This window comes from Mytilus trossulus, chromosome 10 (genome assembly GCF_036588685.1).
Source record: "Mytilus trossulus isolate FHL-02 chromosome 10, PNRI_Mtr1.1.1.hap1, whole genome shotgun sequence".
Lineage (NCBI taxonomy): Eukaryota > Metazoa > Mollusca > Bivalvia > Mytilida > Mytilidae > Mytilus > Mytilus trossulus.
Window position 1 is genome coordinate 54,485,989 of NC_086382.1, and position 24,769 is coordinate 54,510,757.

The window sequence follows — 24,769 nt, forward strand, 5'->3', positions numbered from 1 at the left end:
AATGCACATGGGGGTTTTACGTGAAAGATGGTCCATATAGTCATACAAAACCTTCAAGGGGGCCTTCAAATGGAAGCAGGACAAGTTGCCCCACTGGCTAATCGCCCCACTTTTTAAAAAACCGCCACAAACTGATTTATCAAATCGCCCCACATGTGAAATTGGTCAAATCATGTTTAATATTACTCCTGCCAACTCGCCCTACTTATAAAAAAACAGTAATATTTAGATTAATATATATACAATTAAAAATAAAAACTCGCACCACTTTAATGAAAACTAAACTACACAGAATACAAACAAACCGAAAATTAATTTAATTACTATTATTGATATATACTGAGATTATAATTCTAAAAAAAAACTGATTGTTGAAGAATAACTAAGTTTTGAAGCTTAGTTATTTGCATAACAATTGAAAAGTAACCAGTTAAATGTATCAAAATGCAATATAAGGAATTTAACTTATATTCAATGGAATAACATCTTTTTCCATAAGTGAGGCGAGTTGGCATTACTTAATTCATCCTGGTTAATAATATATTTATCTAGATTTCACCCATTTCCATTAGATGGGACCAGTTGGCAGGAGTAATATTAAAGGGAATTAACACAGTTCACAAGTGGGGTGATTTGGTAATCCAGGTTGGGGCAGTTTTTTTGTCGAGTCTGCGACTTTTGTCGCAGAAAGCTCGACAGGGATAGTGATACGGCTGCGGCGATGTTAGCTCAGTTCTTAAAAGCTTTATATTTTAGAAGGTGGGAGACCTGGATGCTTCATACTTTGTATATGGTTGCCTCATGTTACGAAGATTTCGTCAGTCACATGTCCAATGTCCTTGACCTCATTTTCATGGTTCAGTGACTACTTGAAAAAAAAGTTAAAATTTTTGTAATGTTAAATTCTCTCTTATTATACATGTAAGTAATTGGATAACTATATTTGGTATGTGCGTACCTTGCAAGTTTTCACTTGACCTCGACCTCATTTCATGGATCAGCGAACAAGGTTAAGTTTTGGTGGTCAAGTCCATATCTGAGATACTATAAGCAATAGGTCTAGTATATTCGGTGTATGGAAGCACTGTAAGGTGTACATGTCCAACTGGCAGGTGTCATCTGACCTTGACCTCATTTTCATGGTTTAGTGGTTATAGTTAAGTTTTGTGTTTTGGTCTGTTTTTCTTATACTGTTTGCAATAGGTCTCCTATATTTTGTGTATGGCATGGTTGTAAGGTGTACAGGTCTGCCTGGCATGGTTCATATGACCTTGACCTCATTTTCATGGTTCAGTGGTTTAAGTTAAGTTCTTGAGTTTTGGCCTTTTTTCTAATACTTTATGCAATAGGTCAACTATATTTGGTGTATGGAAATATTTCATGATTTACATGTCAGTCGCACAGGTATTATTTGACCTTGATCTCATTTTTTACGGTTCATTGCTCAGTGTTAAGCTTTTGTGTTTTGGTCTGTTTTTCTTAAACTATAAGCAATTAGTCAATATTATTTGTTGTATGGAAGAATTGTAAGCTGTACATGCCTACCTGGCATGGTTTATCTGACCTTGACCTCATTTTCATGGTTCAAAGGTCAATGTTTAGTTTTCTTGGTTTATGTTAAGATTATGTGACAGTTGTAATAACGCTTTTTTATTAGGACTATCAACAGAGTATCAGTGATTAGTAAAGAAGGCGAGACATTTCAGTGTGTGCACTCTTGTTTTTAAAGTGAGGCGAGTTAGTGAAAAAGTGGGGCGATTTGTCATGGATTCCCTTCAAATATATTCCAATGTGGTTTTTGGCTTCTTCGTGCATTAACAAGCTCATAGCCATTGTTGAATTAATTGTTTTCCTTAAAATAGTCGACAAAATTGCTCTCACAAAATTTCCATTTGGGAGCCTTGAGCTCGATGGGGGAAATACTCTGCAAATACTGACAGTTGACAGGTATGGTCATCAAAAAAGTTGACATGTTACTATGTACATTTACCATTATGTTACTTGATGTCCTTGCTATACACACAGTACAGAGACTAGTCAATCTTTGTGAACTATATTTTATGGGAGTCATAAAATATGTGTATACAATCAATAATTAAAAATAGTCTATTTATATTGAAAAAGAAAAGTTCTTATATGTCTAAAGAAGAGGGACGAAAGACACCAAAGGGACAGTCAAACTCATAAATTTAAAGCAAACTGACAAGGCCATGGCTAAAAATGCATTTCATGGGAGGCACAGAAAATATACTGTAAACAGTAGACTAGATATAGGTGAACTAGGTGCAAAAGAACTCTAAATCTTAAATTCTACAAACCACCTCTGTTCTATGGAAGATAATGATATAACTGGACTAGAAATACACACAACCTGTAATTAACTGCCTTTACAGCGCTTTCGCGCTTTGATTATCCAACGCAGTAATAGGTTTGAACGTAGTTTTCAATTTAGACTCGTTTATATTTTTTGTTTGGGCATGTATCATATTTTCCCTCTGGTTTATATGATCCGTTCATCCTATATATTGACTCTTAAAATTCAAGAGTTAATCTAAAAATGAGGGTACTTTCTCTAAAAATGAGGGTGCTTTTTATATGGCCTTCCAAATACCGTTTCGATCCCTAACATCACTGAAGAGACATTTATTGTCGAAATCCGGATATGGTGTACTAAAGAAATATTGACACCGAATGTTTGTGGCACAACATCCTGTCCACAAGTTAACAATTTTTTTTTTCTGTGACGTATTAAATTTATCATAAGATCCATTTTGTTACAACCTGTGATCAATTTTATTTGGCAATCGCCAATGGCAGTCAGCAGGGTTAAAGAACATCAGTTGTTCGACCTGTTAGTCAAATGCGTTTTGTTTAAATATACTTTTCGCTCTTTTGGTCTTTTGGAAAATGTTGTTTGTGCTGTTTTTAGACCCTTCTACAACGAAATTTGTTTGACATGCACACGTATAAAAATTGCGGTTTTTATCCAACGCAGTCATAGGTTTGAACGTAGTTTTCAATTTAGACTCGTTTATATTTTTTGTTTGGGCATGTATCATATTTTCCCTCCGGTTTATATGATCCGTTCATCCTATATATTGACTCTTAAAATTCAAGAGTTAATCTAAAAATGAGGGTACTTTCTCTAAAAATGAGGGTGCTTTTTATATGGCCTTCCAAATACCGTTTTGATCCCTAACATCACTGAAGAGACATTTATTGTCGAAATCCGGATATGGTGTACTAAAGAAATATTGACACCGAATGTTTGTGGCACAATATCCTGTCCACAAGTTAACAATTTTTTTTTTTTCTGTGACGTATTAAATTTATAATAAGATCCATTTTGTTACAACCTGTGATCAATTTTATTTGGCAATCGCCAATGGCAGTCAGCAGGGTTAAAGAACATCAGTTGTTGGACCTGTTAGTCAAATGCGTTTTGTTTAAATATACTTTTCGCTCTTTTGGTCTTTTGGAAAATGTTGTTTGTGCTGTTTTTAGACCCTTCTACAACGAAATTTGTTTGACATGCACACGTTTAAAAATTGCGGTTTTTATCCAACGCAGTCATAGGTTTGAACGTAGTTTTCAATTTAGACTCGTTTATATTTTTTGTTTGGGCATGTATCATATTTTCCCTCCGGTTTATATGATCCGTTCATCCTATATATTGACTCTTAAAATTCAAGAGTTAATCTAAAAATGAGGGTACTTTCTCTAAAAATGAGGGTGCTTTTTATATGGCCTTCCAAATACCGTTTCGATCCCTAACATCACTGAAGAGACATTTATTGTCGAAATCCGGATATGGTGTACTAAAGAAATATTGACACCGAATGTTTGTGGCACAACATCCTGTCCACAAGTTAACAATTTTTTGGGATACGATTGCTGTCAAGCAATCTGTAGACTTTTACCATTGACCCTATGACACACTCCCTCACGTCATTCGTTTTATTCTAAACATTCGGCAACATCTCAGATTCTTATGATTGTCTTGCTTTAAAAGGTAAAAACAAGCAAAACAATTGAACATAAACAACTTTCCTGTAATGTTTTACTCATAATCTTCATGTGTGATATTTTCCTTGACTTATTTTCGTGTTTTTAACAATACGGAAAATCAGAATTAAACAGTATTTATATTTAGTGTTTTTATAAATTTAGAAACACGTCAGAGGGAATTCCCAAATTTTGATAACTTGCGAGAGTTCTCTGAAAGCCGATCGATAATTCTATTTCTGTCACAAGAACTGAAGTGGAGTATTTCTATATTTTACCGTTATGAAACTGATATTTGATACTGTACTCTCATAAAGAAATGGAGAACCATTCATCATATCATTTAATAAACGTTCTTGTTCCAAATCGCAAGTCGCATTTTGTTTATGTATTAATGTCCATGCATGGTCTCACTAATTAGAGACAAAAAGAATTGTAGAGACAAAAAGCGTCAAGAAGCGACAAGAAGAATAATATTAGCAGCAAGAAACTATTTAGCGACAAGAAAACATTTTTTTTTATTTATATTACTTATTCGAAATAAATATTAAAAAAATATGCAAAAGAAAACAATTTCAACCACAGGAAAGTTAATTTTGAAAGGGGGAAAAATGAAACTTGTAAATCTAATTCAATTGCTACATTTATTTACATGATATTTTATAAGGTATCACAGGAAGTATATTTTGTTTTTTTATTTGTTTTTAAAACCATTTTTGTACAATATATAATTAACTTGCAAAATGCATTATTTGTGCATAATTGTCCAGAAAATACATACACAAATTGTGAAATACAAATTAAGAACTGAAATCAAACAAGAGGAAAACATAATTAAAATGTGAATATTTTTCATCATTTTATTTAGTGTATTGTCTCATTTAACGATATTTATCATGTTTATGCATATAGATTGAAGATTAAAGGAAACTGATGACAATCTTGAGTTTTCAACAGGTGTTCACTATTCGGTACAATAATTTTATATTCTGGTGCGTGTAATTGATGAAGGTGTTAATGGATGTTATTGTTGCAATAAAAGCGTCAAGAAGCGACAAGAAGAATAATATTAGCAACAAGAAACTATTTAGCGACAAGAAAACATTTTTTTTTATTTATATTACTTATTCGAAATAAATATTAAAAAAATATGCAAAAGAAAACAATTTCAACGACAGGAAAGTTAATTTTGAAAGGGGAAAAAATGAAACTTGTAAATCTAATTCAATTGCTACATTTATTTACATGATATTTTATAAGGTATCACAGGAAGTATATTTTGTCTTTTTATTTGTTTTTAAAACCATTTTTGTACAATATATAATTAACTGTTGCAATAAATGTTTAAATGATTTTATTAAATTTTAACTCTCAAGAAAAAAAAAATAAAAATAAATAGCTAAGATAGGCTTTAAAACACACTGAAAGTAATTCAGAAAAAGAAAAGCAAAAAAAAAACCACAAAAAAAAACGAAAATGGCCCTTATAGCCCCTAGTCCTTTATGAATATATAAATAAATATCAGGAAATAACAATGTAAAGAGGTCAATAGAAAAAAGAAATGAGAACCACTTGCATTCACTTTCACTTTCTCTCAGTCTCTCATACACACATACAATTCTTACTTACATACACACATACATTACTTAATTATGTACATAATTATTGTTCACAATTACATCAAAGAATAACCAAAATCTAATCAAAAAATTTGCTCACAGATTAATATCATACTCTATGGTGGAAATATATATTGTAATGGGGTCCAAAATTTTTCATATACATCAACATTATTATATTTTTTTGCAATATAATATTCATATGACTGATACTGTTTTATTCTATTTTTAAAACCAAAAATATTAGGAGTAAGTTCCTTAAACTTACATTTATAAATATAATTTTTTGCTACTATAAATAAAAGATTCATGAATAAGCTTTCTGAATAGAAACCAAGGAATATCTGCTTTTTACTGATGGCAAAATCCCTGCTATACAATCTTATTTGCTGTAATAATGATGACCAAAATTGATATGTTATTGGACAATCATAGAAAAAATGTACAATAGTTTCGTCATCAAGTTTACAAAAAGTACATGAACTAGAATCTTTCTTCTTTATCTTGTACAAAAAAGAGTTTGTAGGAATTATTTGGTGCAGTATTTTGTATTGGAAGCTTTTTAAGTAGGTATCTTTGCAAGACTTCCTTAGTAGCATAAAGTATGTTTGCCAATTTTCAATTTCTGAGTCTAACAACTGCTCCCATTTCTGAAATTTTTCAAGGGGAGGTTGAAATATATGATCGATAAGACTCTTATACACAAATTTTGGTTTCTTATTATTAATAATCTGAGTACAAAAAGCATCAGAGATTTTGACATTTTCAATCTGTTGAGAACCACAATATTCTTTTATGTGATCTTTAATAAATTTTGGAATATTGGAGATTAGACTGTAATATTTCAGAAAATTATTTGTAAGAATCTTATGTCTAATCTTTTCAAATGTAAAGAATTCTTTGTTTTGACAATTTACAAGGTCTTTTATATACTGTACACCAAAGTCCTTCCATTGCATATAAATAGTGTAATCTGAAAGTGGCACAAAATTTAAAATATCTAGCGATAATATATCATTTGTACAAGCCTTAGTATCAGGCTTTGCAGTATGTAAGCAAAATAAAACATCTTTCCAAAAAGGATTCTTAACATAGCCATGAACTTCTAGTAGTTTTTCTTTTTGTAAAGAAAAGACTCTGTCACCACCAAATTTGGTTAATTCAGACAATAATAAAGTCTGCCATGACCCCTCTAAATTCAAAAGAAGTCTTCTAACCCAGCTTATTTTTAGATATGTACTAAAAGATGACAAATGCACCATGTTCAAACCTCCCTGCATAAAATCCCCAATTAGTGTATTGCGTTTTATACGTTCTAATTTCCCATTCCAAATAAAGTTATAAAAGAGAGTATTAAACTCTTTAATTTTAATCTGGGATAGATTTGGTAAAGCTGTTAGCAAATGAACTATCTTTGGTAATGCCAGAGTCTTTACAACAGTAATTTTACCAAGTAATGTAAGTTTTCTGTGTTCCCAAGCCTTAAGTATTGATGACATTTCCTTGATTTTCTTTGTGAAATTGATATCTAACATAGCTTGTAAATCTAATGAAAAATCTATTCCTAAAAGTTTGAAATTTGACTTTGTCCATTGAAGATTATAATTAGGACAAAGTATATGGTCTGAATATTTTTTGGTTCCAATCCAAACAGCTTTGGTCTTGGATGCATTCATTTTTAGCCCAGAAACCCTGTGAAAAGAATCAAAACATTTTAAAGTCTCCTCTAAAGATTTTTCTTTTCCATCTAAAACAAGAAATGTGTCATCAGCATACTGGCTCAACAATAATTCTTTGTTGTGAATAGGAATACCATGGATGTCAGATGTAGATTTTAGTTTTAGCGCTAATAATTCAACACCTATAATAAATAAATATGGGGATAGGGGGTCACCTTGTCTACAGCCTCGCTCAAGATTGAAGAAACTTGACAAATTACCATTATTTATTACACAGCTTTTAGCTTCTGAATAGAGAGTCTCAAACCATTTGCATATAGATGGTCCGAAATTAAAGCTTTTTAGAGCTTTTACTATAAAATCCCACTCAACAGAATCAAATGCTTTCTCAAAATCGACAAGTAACAGTAAACCAGTCATATTATGCTCTTCAAGATAGTGCATAAGATCTTATAATAAGCGAATGTTTTCCCCAATGAACCTATCTTTAATAAACCCATTCTGAGTGTCACTTATAATAAATGGCAATACTGGTTTGAGTCTGTTAGCTATAGCTGCTGAAGCTATTTTAATGTCAGTATTCAGTAAACTGATGGGTCGCCAATTACTCATATATCTCCTATCTTTTCCATCTTTTGGAAGGCAAGTAATGACACTCTGATATTGAAAACTAGAAAAATTTCTATGCTCATACCCAAAATATAAAGATCAATATACAAATGGACCGAGATCTCTCCAAAAGAATTTATAAAAATCAACTGTAAATCCATCAGAACCTGGACTCTTACCATTTGTCATATGTTTCAGTGCCAAAGCACATTCATCAAATGTCAAGTTACCCTCACACAGATCACTTTGTTCCTGTGTGAGTTTAACATTATGGTTATAAAAAGAGTTGTCTTCCCTGTCAGATCTTCTGCTTGAATACAGAGTTTTATAAAATTTCTGTTGTTCAATAAGAATGCTTGACTGTTCAGAAATATGTTTACCTTGGTCATCAATCAATTCAGCCATTGTCTTTTTAATGAAATTACTCTTCTCTAATTTGCAAAAGTATTCGGAGCATTTTTCTCCATTTTCGTGCCAGTTTGCTCTTGATCTGAGGAGTAAACCTTCAATCTTTTGTTCCCTTTTATTTTCTAGTTCTAGTTTCTTCCCATATAAAGTAGCTTGAACATTAACATTTGGTGACATATTCATAATATTTTCTAATTGTTCAACCTCTTTTTCAAGCTTAGATGTATGTTCTCTATCCTCTCTATTTTTTCCAATACTATAAGAAATGGACAAAGTCCTGATCTTCATCTTCAGGATTTCAAAAAATAATTGATCATTACATGTAAGTTTAACATCGAGACAATTTTGAATGTCACCTGAAAGATAATACTCAGAAATAGTGTCTTTTATACATGTCTTAATTTTTTTCACATACTCAACATCTCTTACAAGTTGTGAATTAAATTTCCAATACCCCTTTCCCCGCTTAGCAAGACTGGCAGAAAAAGTAAAGACAATGGCAGAATGATCTGTCTTATAACCGGGTATAATCTTCGTGTTCTTCATAAGAGAATATATGTCCTCAGTGACTAAGAAATAGTCTAGTCGACTTTGTTTAATAGGAGACGGTTGACGCCAAGTAAATTTTCTGTCAGTAGGGTGACATGTTCGCCAAGGATCTAATAATTCTAATTTTTCAATAATTTCTTCAATCTTTTCACGAGATTTGGGATTTCTTTTATGTAAAATGTTATATGTATCTAGATTGCAGTCCTGGACAACATTCCAATCACCACATAATAAAATACTAGTATTAGCATACAATGCTATTTTATATAATATATCATCAAACAATAATGGTTCATCTGTATTATATCCATATAAACATACTAAAGTCAATCTCTGTTCAAATAAAGTGATATCAATAACAATATAACGACCATTCTGGTCAAATTTAGTGTCATGAATAGTAAAATCTAAACCCTTTTTAAACATGATACTAACTCCAGCGCTTCTATTGTTATGGTGACAAAAAATGCAAGTATTGCCCCATTCTTCTTCCCATATTTTTTCAACATCTTTACTGCTATGTGTTTCTTGAAAACATATAATTGAAGCATGTTTGCCCTTTGCCCAATCAAAGACATCCAATCTTTTCTTTTTATTAGAAAATAAACCCCTTACATTCATAGATAGTATATTAATATTATTATCTATTCCCATAGGTTATGTATATATAACAGATAGAACATAAACCCGAGAGCAAATAAGTTAATTGTAAAACAGTAATAAAGTACATATTGTAATCACATACACACAACACACATACAATAAAATGACACTGGTGATAATGTACAAAACACATCAGATTGGTTTCACAGTATTGGCATAAATTATGAACGGTTTTTAAAAATTAATAAAAAAAAAAAAAGAACACAATAAAAAAAAATGTATCAACATAGGCCTGAAGATTATCTTACTCAAAGTTAAAAAAATAAATAATAATGTTGTAGTCTAATAGTGATTTAAAGCACAGAATGAATTGATTGCTTCGTTATTTCTTTATTTCTTTATTGAAGTCACAGAGGTGTAGCCTGGTAAAAGTAACTTGAATTGAAGGGGGAAACTCCTGTTTGTTATCTTGAAAAATATATTGAATTATCTCCCTTATCATCAACACTTTCAACTTTGCTCATATACAATGGAATGGAGATATAACATAAACAGATGAGACCAACATTTTTACAATTTAAAAAAGAGTTAGAGTTATCTCCCTTATTAAGATCAGTATTTCAAAACAACTCATGAAGCTGTTTTCTTTCTAATTTTCTCTTCTATATTGTCAAACAAGTCAAACTTTATTCTCTGGTTACCAGTTTTACTGTTCTGGAGCTTCCCATAAACACTACAGTTATAAAACCAAACATTCTCTAGTTTCCCAGTTAGGTTAAGTCTTGACATCAGTCCTAAGTTCTTTTGGGTGATATCATCATGGAATTTTATGTCTTTTTTCAATCCTTTTTTGCTCCTCATGATCTTAATTTTCAAATCTGTGTTTCTTACTTTGGCAATGATTGGTCGTATTGCCCCATCTTTTCCAGGAATGCGATGTATGGCAATCAAATCAGTAGGCTCCAAATTAATCTTCAAGTCTTTTTTAATAAGGTTAATAAATTCAGCATGTAGATGTTCATTGTTTTTTTCTGGATAGTTCACAATGCGAATGTTGTGCTTTCTTGAATATTGCTCATTGTAATTTGCAGATTTCAAAGCATCCATACTTCTTAAATTACAATCCTCCACTTTTTCATCCAACTCCTTGATCTTAATTTCTTTCTCCCTTAGTTTCTCCTTCAGAAGGTGATTTTCCATGTTTAGAGAATCAACATTGTCTTGCAACTGTCCTGTTTTTTCTCTTAACTTACTATTGAATTCTGCAGTGATAGAATCTTTTAGTGTATTCAGTAATTGACTAACAATACTTGTAACAAGTTCTTTTAAGTCGCTTTGTTTGACTAACGACTCTAAATCAGATTTGATCACTGTGTCCTGAAGGGATTTTTTTATATCTTTTAGGTCTGAGTGAATGCTCATAATGTCAATGTTGTCAATACTTTCCTCAGACACATCTGAATGGGTTCGTTTGTCTCGCTTTGGTGGTTTTTCTTGTTGATCTTTGTTGCCTCCAGGTTTCTTGGCAGCTAACAATGATTGTACAGTCTTAACACCTGCCTGATTTTTGCCTAGAGACATACTGTGGTAGTAATGGATAACAATGGATACTAATGAAATTAAATCCAATTTTGCACACTAAAAAGTTTATATCCTCTGTATCTTTTTCAAATGAAAATATTTTTCACAATTAAGTCCAGAAACAGATAGTCCATCAAAAACTGAACATTCACATATATTTTCTGTTCATGTTAACACTCTAAAAACACATCAAAATGCCAAAAAACTGCAGAGCTAAATTAGCTCACAACTACTCTAGTGGCCATCTTGTTTTTTTTTTTTTTTCTTATATAATTAACTTGCAAAATGCATTATTTGTGCATAATTGTCCAGAAAATACATACACAAATTGTGAAATACAAATTAAGAACTGAAATCAAACAAGAGGAAAACATAATTAAAATGTGAATATTTTTCATCATTTTATTTAGTGTATTGTCTCATTTAACGATATTTATCATGTTTATGCATATAGATTGAAGATTAAAGGAAACTGATGACAATCTTGAGTTTTCAAGTTTAATTTCTACATCTATCAATATTATAATAAAAAGTACACAATCTCTTCATCGATTTTTTTTTATTTCTTCATCTTTCAATATAATCCTAAAAAATATTTTAATGTATGTGATAACAAAATGTATTCTTGTCGCTAAATAGCTTCTTGTTGCTTTTTGTCACTTATTATTTTTCTACTTGTGGCTTCTTGACGCTTTTTGTCTCTAATTAGTGAGACCCCACCTGCGTGTAGTTTTCCTGATTTCAAGGGGTATCAGATTGAGTGAATCCCCGCTTCATTGATTAATTTGAAACTCATGGGATTCTTTCTATGTCTGTCTGCATATGGAGGGCTATTGTTGTTGCATAATTTTAAATCACATGCATAATTTAAATTAAAATAAATGTTTCATCGTAAAAATTACCTATAACACCCCTTCAGCAGAAATGGAATCTTCCATGTTATCGTTTCGAGTTGTCTCCCTTTTCGAAGTATTCGTCAAGAAGAATTAACTCGTTAATGCCGGTAAACGTCGTATTATATTAAGAACGATCTCAATGTAAACAGAGTGTGTACGGAAAGGAGTCATGCCCTCTGACCCAAAGGAACTTCAATAATTAAAGAGTAAGAAATGGGGTTCCTCCTAAACTGGTCCGCCGTTCTATCTATAGCTTCGCACGGAAGGTCAGTGTAGCGATAAGTGAACACAATAGGGGTCCAGTTTAGGGTTCCTCCTAGAATTACGGTGATAAGATACGGAAGCAAGTTAACTCGTACCACGGCATTGGAACCAAAAAAGTTAACTTGTACTACTGGGAAGTCGTAACATTCAGAAAAATATATAAAAAATATGATGTTTTATGGGTTTCTGTTTGTAAACTTAATAGAAATAAAGTTGAATTACTTGAATTTTACACAGGAGTTAAATGAAAACTTAGACAAAAATAAAGTATGTTTTAAAACATTAATGTTTTAACTGATCTTTCAAACTAGAACATAGGCGGATCCAGCCCCCCCCCCCGCCCCCCCCCCCCCCCCCTTTTTTTAAAATTTGGTTTATAATAAAGGGAATCATTGAAGCATGACTGGAGCGGGCCCCCTCTTAGGTCAGTCAGCGTGCTCCCCCTTAGGAAAAGTTCTGGATCCGCCACTGTAGAACTTAATCCAGAGGAAAGTTAAAACATTGCTTTAACTAAACCTTATTAAAATTGAACATGTTGAATATGTATATATCCAATTTAAGTTAATTAAAGCTGTAATCCATGATCACAAATTGAATGCTATGTTTACAATTGTTGAAAGCCATGTGCTTTTTTTGCGGGGAAAATGCGGACCCCCTTAACAGGAATCAGTTAAATTTCATTGTTACATTTATTTATAGACAGTAAAAATAATTTTGGCAATCATTTTGACTAACTGCTAAGATTTAATTATTCATGAAAAATTTTCTTCGGGTGAAACTGTATATACCTTAATTATCTACATCTGCCACAGTATTTTCTATCCAATATACAAGGAACATAAGCTACAAATTGGTCATTGTACTTTCAAATTATATACATTTTACAGACTTAAGAGGTATTGGATGAAAGTAACGTATATCATGTATATTCATCATTTAACACCATTTGAATGCATTTAAATAAGTTGGTACGAGTTAGCAATGGTACGAGTTTGCATTGGTACAAGTTTTTTTTAAATGGTACGAGTTTACAATGGTACAGGATAACTATAATTCGATAAAACACAATAAGTACATGGCTCATACACTTGTAACGGGGATTGGCTATTCTTTAAGTTGAGTGACTATTCAGATTGTTACATTTTGCATGTGCAGTTGAATTAGTTTAGAGAATAATACTATCCAGCTGTACCAGGGTTACCGGCCAATAATTCTTGAGACTCGCGCATGTTCATGCTTTTTTTGCAACAGTATTCTTGGATCTATTTCTTTCCTCTTTGATCTTTTGAATTTTGGCCAAATCTCATGCATTTGTTTAATGAAAATTTGGCAGAACTGCTATACATGTGTCAATGAAAACTATGGCAATCGTATCCCTCAGAGCATTCTGCTCTTTGATTTTTTCTGTGACGTATTAAATTTATAATAAGATCCATTTTGTTACAACCTGTGATCAATTTTATTTGGCAATCGCCAATGGCAGTCAGCAGGGTTAAAGAACATCAGTTGTTCGACCTGTTAGTCAAATGCGTTTTGTTTAAATATACTTTTCGCTCTTTTGGTCTTTTGGAAAATGTTGTTTGTGCTGTTTTTAGACCCTTCTACAACAAAAGGAGTATGTCCGGTAAGACCCCTTTTTGGCCCCAAAATATAACAGTTTTACAAAATTGTTAAAATGTAAACTTTTAGTTATTTATTGGACAGTTGAATGCTTCTGCTACATAAATATGGACTGTTTTTTGGCAATACACTGCACAGATATCGGGTTGTTGCACCATTAAGTCATGCTAAATTACTGAAATCTTCCAAATTCTATCATTTTAGTTAAATTTTAGACGGTTTTCGTGTAAAACGAAAGTGGCCGCATTCGTGTTCATCCTTAATATTGAAAAGTAAGTTGTATTTTATGATAATACATAACATATATAAAGGTTGTGGATGAACACGGATGCGGCCACTTTCATTTTTGACAAAAACCATCTGAAAAGTGACGTTTTTTGGCATATTTGAGAGATTTTTCATAATTGAGCTTGAATCGCATCGTTTTAAATGACAAAATTAGTTAAAATCTTTCACAAAAACTAATTGAATCAATTGAAATAGACACTTAAGTGTTTAAAAAGTGGTCAAAATCTTTCGTCAGATAAAACTGAAATTTGAGGCCAAAACGAGTCCTTACCGGACCTACTCCTTTGTTTGACATGCACACGTATAAAAATTGCGGTTTTTATCCAACGCAGTCATAGGTTTGAACGTAGTTTTCAATTTAGACTCGTTTATATTTTTTGTTTGGGCATGTATCATATTTTCCCTCCGGTTTATATGATCCGTTCATCCTATATATTGACTCTTAAAATTCAAGAGTTAATCTAAAAATGAGGGTACTTTCTCTAAAAATGAGGGTGCTTTTTATATGGCCTTCCAAATACCGTTTCGATCCCTAACATCACTGAAGAGACATTTATTGTCGAAATCCGGATATGGTGTACTAAAGAAATATTGACACCGAATGTTTGTGGCACAACATCCTGTCCACAAGTTAACAATTTTTTTTTCTGTGACGTATTAAATTTATAATAAGATCCATTTTGTTACAACCTGTGATCAATTTTATTTGGCAATCGCCAATGGCAGTCAGCAGGGTTAAAGAACATCAGTTGTTCGACCTGTTAGTCAAATGCGTTTTGTTTAAATATACTTTTCGCCCTTTTGGTCTTTTGGAAAATGTTGTTTGTGCTGTTTTTAGACCCTTCTACAACGAAATTTGTTTGACATGCACACGTATAAAAATTGCGGTTTTTATCCAACGCAGTCATAGGTTTGAACGTAGTTTTCAATTTAGACTCGTTTATATTTTTTGTTTGGGCATGTATCATATTTTCCCTCCGGTTTATATGATCCGTTCATCCTATATATTGACTCTTAAAATTCAAGAGTTAATCTAAAAATGAGGGTACTTTCTCTAAAAATGAGGGTGCTTTTTATTGGCCTTCCAAATACCGTTTCGATCCCTAACATCACTGAAGAGACATTTATTGATGGTGTACTAAAGAAATATTGACACCGAATGTTTGTGGCACAACATCCTGTCCACAAGTTAACAAATTTTATTTTTTTTCTGTGACGTATTAAATTTATAATAAGATCCATTTTGTTACAACCTGTGATCAATTTTATTTGGCAATCGCCAATGGCAGTCAGCAGGGTTAAAGAACATCAGTTGTTCGACCTGTTAGTCAAATGCGTTTTGTTTAAATATACTTTTCGCTCTTTTGGTCTTTTGGAAAATGTTGTTTGTGCTGTTTTTAGACCCTTCTACAACGAAATTTGTTTGACATGCACACGTATAAAAATTGCGGTTTTTATCCAACGCAGTCATAGGTTTGAACGTAGTTTTCAATTTAGACTCGTACAAATATATTTTGATATATTTGAAGACATCCAACATTGTACTAATAATGCGCTTGATGCTTACAAATGGGGCATTCAGGTTTACTCTTGTCTGTCTGTACATCCATATGTTCCAAAATTATTATACCCCTGCTTTAAAAAAGGGGGGTATACTGTTTTACCTCTGTTTGTCCGTCAGTCCGTCCGTCAGTCCTTCCGTCAGTCCTTCCGTCAGTCCGTCCCATGAATATTTTTCGTCATATTTTTCTCAGGAACTACAATACAAGGATTTCTGAAATTTGATTTCAGGGTTTATCTAAGTCAGCTATACCGTGTGATGCGTTTTCAGATTGATCACTTGAAAACTTCCTGTTTACCGAACACTTGTATGATTTTACACATGATAGCCAAGTTGAAAATTTTCATCACACTTTTCTCAGGAACTACAATACAAGGATTTCTGAAATTTGGTTTCAGGATTTATATAAGTCAGCTATACCGTGTGATGCGTTTTCAGATTCATCACTTGACAACTTCCTGTTTACTGAACACTTACATATTTTTACACTATTTATTTTTTCGTCGCATTTTTCTCAGAAACTACAATACAAGGTTTTCTGAAATTTGGTTTCAGGGTTTATCTAAGTCAGCTATACCGTGTGATGCGTTTTCAGATTGATCACTTGACAACTTCCTGTTTACCGAACACTTGTATGATTTTACACATGATAGCCAAGTTGAAAATTTTGGTCACACTTTTCTCAGGAACTACAATACAAGGATTTCTGAAAATTTGGTTTCAGGATTTATATAAGTCAGCTATACCGTGTGATGCGTTTTCATATTCATCACTTGACAACTTCCTGTTTACCGAGCACTTGCATATTTTTACACTATTTATATTATCCACTTGCAGCGGGGGTATCATCAGTGAGCAGTAGCTCGCAGTTTCACTTGTTTTCCTTTCTTTAACTAAAGATTGCAGGAATCAAATATTATTATAAAACACAATGGTTATTACAACCAAACACAGATCAAATTTTGAATTGAAAATTTGCTGACTATGCAGTTACTGCTCCCTAACTTTACTTTGCATCAGCCTAATGTAATGAAACTTGCAGACTGTTCAAATTAAATCTAGCCTACCAGAGGTTGTGTTTATGCTATATGTTTACTTTACATTGACTTTAAGGGGGTAGATTTGGCTCGTTCAATTTTCATAAAATTTTGACAAAATATTTTCTTGACCTGTTTATTCAAATATGAAAATTTCTAGAAATTTGAACTGCACAATTTACAGGAATAATTTGGTTGAATAAAAAGCAGTAAGACCGACACTAATTTGATCGATAAAAAGCTTAATTTCTCCTTACTTAAAGAATGTGATTAAAATGCACAGCTAATTTTTAAGAGTTAACTCCCTTACGTGTTCTGTACCCCTTTTTATAACACTTTAAAAATACACTCCTCCTAAGGTTAACACTGTCTCATGCATATTTACACTGTCTCAAATAAAATCAACAACTTCTGCAAATTTATGTCCTTTCTTCCTCAGGATCTCTATGATTCTGTGACATCTTGGCAATTCATCCTGCACTGTATCTATCACTTTATACCACTGTTCTAACTAGGTTACATCTAAGTTTATGAAATCTGGGGCTATAATTTAATCACACTTTTCTTGTTTTGCAGGAAGATTTGTTCCAGCAACCAGGTTTGAACAAAGAGATACAACTGATAAGGGATTGTCTTGATACTGGTGCTCCAGAGAAGATACGTATCCTTTACAAATACACAAATTCATATCATGGAATATTGACCTTTTATTATATAAATGACCAAATTTTATGAAAAGGCAGAATTTAAGAAAACTAGAGAACTCACGAGTTAAAAGGTGTCTTGAAAGGAAATTTGTTTCATGCACATAAACATGTGAAGACTTTAACAACTCAATACACTGGATCTTTATTCATGCTAATAATCTGATCAAGCTAAATGAGCTTTTATCATAATTTGGTGTATGTTGTCTGTGTATGTTGGTGTATATTGTCTGTGTATGTTGGTGTATGTTGTCTGTGTATGTTGGTGTATGTTGTCTGTGTAAGTTGGTGTATGTTGTCTGTGTATGTTGTCTGTGTATGTTGTCTGTGTATGTTGGTGTATGTTGGTGTATGTTGTTTATCTTCTCCTTTAAATGTTACAAAAATCTTCTCTGAATTTCTGAAGCCAACTTTGGGTATCTTTTATCTGATGATCTAGCATACCAATAAACATGGATGGATTTCCAAAGCTGAAAATAGAATAAAGAGGAAAAATACCATTAGTTTCTGTTATCTTGAAATTGTTATTGAGAGAGATATTGTGACAGGGCAGAAATGTTTTGAATGTAAAATTTTTACTGAAACTTTCAGGTGATTCTATATTGAAGTTTTTGCCCTTAAATGATGATTTTTGCAAATTTGTTATACTCTTTAAGCTATTATCTTGAAATCTTTTAATAAAAAGATAGAAACTTTGAAAAGCAAGATTAAGTTCAGGTTTAGCTCTACAAATAAGTCAACATGGCTGCAGTTGAAGAGGTCTTGCCCTTGAATGACTTTTGATGTATTGTTATGTTGTTATTTTTGCAGTAGATCAAGATTTACAAATAAGATAACAGGAAAAAATATGACATCATCATTTCATAGGAGTTAATGCACTTGAAAGAAAACTAAAATATTTATATGTCATTAGCTTGAGCGGAATGTAAAGTTTATAATAACAAGACATCTTTTATTATAGTTTCTTAACATATTTTAGCTGGTAGCATCCATTCTATAGCAGAAGGATTATTGCTTTTTTTAGAATCCCTTCCTGATCCTGTCATTCCTAAAAGTGTACACAGGCGATGTTTAGAATGTTCTAATAACTACCTACTGTGTAAACAGGTAAGGACACTCGCTTAATATCTCTTCAATGATTGGTTAATACATATCACTCTTTCGAAGATTAAGAATAACTTATTGTAAGTATCACTCATAGAACTTTCGTATTAAGAAATATTTCAAACAACTTTTAAGTGATGCTCAATCTTTTCTGAAAGCAGGTAAGTAAATCATTTGTAACTTTCATCTGATAACATAAAATAATTAACCTGATTATACTCATCACATGGTCCTTTGAGCTTTTTTTTAATTCTCAGCAAGTTATGTGACTTTTATATTACTTTAAATTTTTGTTACCTTATCCTATGAACTGGCTTAAACAGACTAAGGCGAACAAAGATCAGATGGTCAAGTGGGCTCTTTCTTCATTTTTAACTAGATCTCCGTAAGAGAAATCAGTTTTTGATATGGGGGTGTACAGCAGGGGGGCATCCAGGCAGGTGGTTGCCAAACATGGTTCGTACATTAACTCATGGACCATTCAACCAAAGCTTTTCAAACTTTGATATATTGTTTCTGATGACAAAATGTCAAGTTCAATATTGGTGATTGTCACTTTTACTGTTCAAGAATTATGGTACACAAATAAATGTTAAAAATCCAGCTTGCTGTCACTCTGACAGCCTTTAATGATCAAAGCTTTTGTAAACTCACAGGGTCAATTCATGGGATGTCAAGTTTCAATTTTATCAAAGATATTGTGTGACATGCTTTTGAATCCCAGAGATATAGAATGTATTTGAAGTTTAATTGATTGACGGATTGGTGGTTGCGTAAGGTTCAGTAATTTTTTTTAATAAATAAGAGTTTTATCTGTATTTTTGTTACTAGTGCTTTTCTAAAAAATAATCTTAGTTTATTTTGATATTTGTATGTAATGCAGATAAAGTAGGATTGTGATCAACTGACTTCTTCATGACGGTTCTTTATATTTCAGATTATACTTCAAATTCCTGAATACCATAGAAACGTGTTTAGATATCTATGTTCATTCCTCAAAGAACTCCTGTCAAAATCACAAAACAATGGTTTAGACATTAAATTTCTAGGTAAGTCATCATGTCTGACTTAATATTTTATATCTGTATTTGACGGTTATTTTTTATAACTCAGTCTGCCTATCTGAATGTCTACACAATTTATGAATTGTTTGTGCACTCCACTTCTCATCTTAGATTTCTATGTAGAAAATGTTCATATATCAGAATCATTGAATGGTAGGCATATGGTTTATATCTCGATTTTCATGATTTTTCTGAATTAATTATCTAACACTGGTCTGAGAACACAATTATCTTCCTTTGATTTTTGTTTTCAACAAATATAGTACACAGCATTAACAGTGTATACATTTTTTTTCATACAGCTTTCAAATTTTAATTTATTCATAATCATTGATACTTCAAACAAAAAGTCTAAGTAAAGGAGATATAACACAAGTCAAGAAGAAAATATTTAACAGCCTACCAAAATCATTTAACATTTAAAACACCTGTTTTTCCAGTATTCCTAGACAATTTAGTACCTATAAGATCTTTAAAAACCTTACTTTGACATTGTTTTCACTGATATATTTATATATTCACAGCATCCTTGTTTGGTGATGTGTTTTTAAGACCAGACCATCATTATGTTCCATCATCCTCTAAATCGAACAAAAATGTCCGCAGTGTAGCAAAAGAAGAAGAGATGAAAAGAGCCGCTTTTGTTTACCATTTCTTGTCTAATAGTATTGATGACGTGTGAAATCTTAATCTTGTCAACATTTCTATTTCCTGAAACCCTACAACAGCTTTCGATGTTGTACAGCAACTGATGGAACAGAATAGATGAAAGATCTGTGAAGTTTATTAGTAACAATACAAAAGCGACTGTTTGTTATGAGGATGGATATTATATGCATATAAAACAGAGAAATAGTTTTGAGATTTTGTTTGTTTTAAGTTTTACAAGATAGAAATGTTGCTTCAGCTATATACAATCTGTGATAATCAATATTTTGTGTGGAGTCATTTGTAGGATGTGACATTTTTAAATATGTGTTGTTCATGAGTGTACTTTTATATTAATGTAATACATGTATCACACATTTTAACAACTGGTCATTTAAAGAGGTGTGCATAAAGGGGGCGTATCTGAACGGTAGAACGCGAAATAAAATTGCCATTTTATGATGAAGACAGTTAAAAATGTCTTGCATGTTGATCTTTTTACCGATTTCACGAAACACTGTGATTAACATACTTTTTTCACAGCTGCACGTGAAATAAAAAATGGCTAAACATGTTGCACGAATATAACCCTTTACCACCCTCATTAAATGATACATACAATTTAGTCTTTCTATAATGTAGTGAATCTCTTGACTTTTGACTTGCTATTTCGTGATTGTTTAAGTCCTTAAGAAATAATGTGATAAATTCTGGATATTAACCAGAACTAAGTTACAATTACAAAGGCCAAATGATCTCTTTCGGCTGTTTAGAAAAGTCAAATAAGGAATTATTTACATGTAAGAACAGTATCTCACATGAAATATCATTTGCTGAATAGTAAGGATATTTTTTTTTACAAACATCACCACTCTCATTTAGGTTAAGAATAATACAGTATTGAATGTTTGCTATTTATTTTTTCAAAATGGTCACAATGCATACAGATCACCTTTTTAATATTTAATCCTTCAAAATAAGCCCTGCACCCACAAATAGTTCAAAAGTTTTCATTTCTATGGTTTAATGCATCATTTAGGGAATTTAGCCATCTTGAAATTACAAGGCAATTAACTAAGAAACAGTGCATGTGAACATTTACGAACACCTCATAATTATTTCACATCAACTCCTGAATTGGAAAGTCAGGAAAAAAACCAACTATTTTTAGGATTTTATATTAGAATTGACATTTATTTGAACAAATTATTTGCATAATATACATGACAGTTCATAATTTATCATAAAGTTGTATGATATGAGAATATTCTTATTATGAAAGGGAAAAAATGGAGAGGCTAAAATTAGAATTTTTGTTAACTCTGCTATTTTTATTTTTCGGGTTTCAATTAAAAAATTTCACATAAAATTTTGTACTTTTTAGTCTTGTTAAAGCAATTAAATAAACTTGTATATGGATAAGGAGAAATAAAAAAATCTATAATTTATACAAAATGAATTAAAAAGAAGCATTCAATTTTCATTGGTTAATATAGTATACAGGTAATGAAAAAGGTCAACATTGTCATTACTCGATCATATAAAATATTCTGGTTTCTTTGTGAAATCTTAGGGCATATCATTATTTCACAATCAACTCATATTTATTAATGTTTTTATTGAACAAAATTTTTAATTTGTATTCATACATTTATTCAAACTGCATGTTGTATCATTTTGCCAGTAATGATATAAATTTTATTCTTTGAAAGATTTATTTAGGTATATTGCTCCCTATATGTAGTCTCAACATATTACAATCATTTTAATATGTTTCTTATTTTAATTTATGAAGACACAAATATCAAGAAAGAGAGCAGATCAGATGATTAATTGTCATGATTTTTAATAATAAAAGGCTAAACATTGGGTTAATTTTGATTAATTATTTGCAAAGTTAAATAGAACCCCATACATATCCTAAAAAATTAGTAATTAATATTTACATTATTTTTTTTGATTTTCACAACTTTTCAAGAATAATGTGAATAATGAAGGTATTATAATTTTCTATGAAAGATAGCATTGATATTTAGAATTAAGGAATCATTTATTACATAAATCCTCTTAGTTTAACTAGGATGGTTACTACATTTGTTCCATTCATGTGCTCAATGTGTGCAACTAATATAATGGTTGTTAGGACAGCATACCTGCCAACTTTAATTTGTCATTAGGGATTAAAATCTACTACTATGAATATGTTAAAATACCCTTTTAAATCAATTGAATACTTAGTTTGAGGTGTTCAGTTAATAAAACAAAGAACTTAAAAATTCAGGCCAACTTCTCTTATGGGGTTAAATCGATAAAAGTGTGTCTAGCTACTAATCTTTAAAAACCTTATGATTCCAATATTGTATGTAAAGTCTGATTGTATAGATGTTCATCATTTCAACAAAAAATTTAAGTATGTGAAATCTGAAAGTCAAGTGAATGAATTCCTACACAAGAAAATAGTTCTGCAAGTGCTGATGATTTATTTTATTCGCAAATAGGTTTAAGTTGCATTTTAATGGAATTTTTAGTAATTAGGGTTATTTAAAAAAGAATTTGTTGATTTTGAAACTTTTACCCACTACATGTATCTGTTAGGGAGTGTAGAGTTGAAATTTAACCCTTCTTTATTTTTATAAAACCATGTAGGTTATGTGTTATTCAAACAAACAATTTTATTGTTTTATTGATATAAATGTGCCTTTTGTACCTTTTTTCACACTTATTTTGAAATAAAGTGATATATTTTTCCTCTAAAATTCTGCATTTTATAAACATTTTTTTTTTTATTAAAGTTTGAATTAAAAACAAGAACAACTGAAAATTAGTCCTATTTAAAAGAAAGTGACAAAAGAAAATCACATTTTTATGTTGTATTACTTTGTTTACAAATGTTTTTAAGTTGTCCTATCTTTACAATCAAGGTAAATTTCTTCAATTCTCATGTAACTAAAAAATGGAAGTTCAGTTGATGCTTTAATTGCAAGCAAATTGAATTCTTGTCTTATAGTTTTAAAGACCTTGTCAAAAAAGTCATGAAAGTCACAAAGGTATTGAATAAGCATTTTTTCCAAAGTCCCTAAAGTCATTCGAAAGTACCTCTTTACTTCAATAAAAATTTGACAAATTGCATGTTAAAAATGTCAAATATTTTCAACTGTATGTTAGAATTTGGAATATTTTTTGTTTAGTTGTATAAACTTCTATATATTTATATTATACATATGATTTAAATTTTAATTGTCATTATTTATTCAGTTCATATATTCCTTTAATAAGTTGAAAATCATACAATAAAATCTGTCACAAATATTGAATGTTATCATTTTACACAGCCTAACTATTGTTCCTGAAACTTATTTATTGTCCTATGATTTTCGTTGTCTACAAGTATAGTGGTCCAAGTACACAGTAATCGTCCTATTGATTTTCATTGTCCACAAATATAGTCCCTAGTGTGAACAGTGTGTTACTTGCTAACTTTTTTTTCATACCCCTTCCAAATTTATTTCTCCATGCTTTATGACTCAAATAGCTATTATGTGGGTAACATTACACTTTTACAAGAACTATCTTTAAAAAAGATATCCGACGTATTTAGATTTGAGTATATGTTTAAAACTATCATTTCGATAACCTTCAGAAGCACAATGACTTAAAGTCCTTGTATCATTCTGTTTACATTCACCAAAACCCCGCGAAAATCTCACATGCGTAGGTTCGTTCTTAAAGTCATGCACGTTCGTACAACAAAGTTTACATAAAAAATTGTATAATTGTCCCCAATAAACAGCTGTCATTGATGCAAAGAGCTATTGGAGAAACAATTATTTTAATAAAAATATAAATCTTTGTAAGATCTAGTTTAAATATTTATAGTTTTTAACTTGCTTTCCATCAATTTTAAAGTAAAGTAATGATTATGTCTAGCTGAAAAGCTTAAAAATTAGCACTTTGGAAGCTGTCAGAAGATTTCAAGACTCCCTTAACATAAAATTGTCCATATTTTGAGAAAGAGCCAATGAAGATTTCTATGATTTTGATATAATTTGTCCAAAAAGTAAAATAACACACTGCAAAAATATTATTGAAAAAGTGCAGGTGGGATTTTTTAAATTTACATCAATTGCCAAGGAAATGCACTACAAAATAAATGTAGTTGTACTTCGACCTACTTTGTTAAGATTTACTCTGATTCCAAAAAAGTTATTCTCTAAAACTGACATAATCAAGATACTTGATTTCTTGATTGATCTCGTTTGGAATACGTTTTTTTCAACAGACTGTCATCATTCCCATGGTACTAGTAACCTATTTTGCCCCTCTTCTTGCCAACGTGTTCCTTTGTTATTATGAGGTTGACTTCATACAAGAACTTCTAAGAAAGAAGGATATAAATTTAGCAATATCCTGCAAATTTTGATTTCGCTATAAAGATGATATTCCCTCACTAAATAATTCAAAATTTTGTGACTATGTTGAACGCATCAATCCCATCGAATTAGAGACAACGGATACAACATATACAGCTAT

At 31.3% G+C, this 24,769-nt stretch overlaps 1 protein-coding gene across 4 annotated transcripts in view; it reads left to right on the plus strand.

Moving 5' to 3' along the window:
- Nucleotides 1–22,069, plus strand: part of LOC134687650 (inositol polyphosphate 5-phosphatase OCRL-like) — a 64,018-nt gene extending 41,949 nt beyond the window's left edge. For all 4 annotated transcript variants that reach the window (XM_063548105.1, XM_063548107.1, XM_063548108.1 and 1 more), the window contains 4 exons: nt 17,296–17,380; nt 18,403–18,530; nt 19,465–19,576; nt 20,116–22,069. In XM_063548105.1, the coding sequence (XP_063404175.1) occupies nt 17,296–17,380; nt 18,403–18,530; nt 19,465–19,576; nt 20,116–20,273 (483 nt within the window). In that variant the 3' untranslated portion in view covers nt 20,274–22,069. The remainder of the gene's footprint in view (nt 1–17,295; nt 17,381–18,402; nt 18,531–19,464; nt 19,577–20,115) is intronic.
- The last annotated feature ends 2,700 nt before the right edge of the window (nt 22,070–24,769 follow it).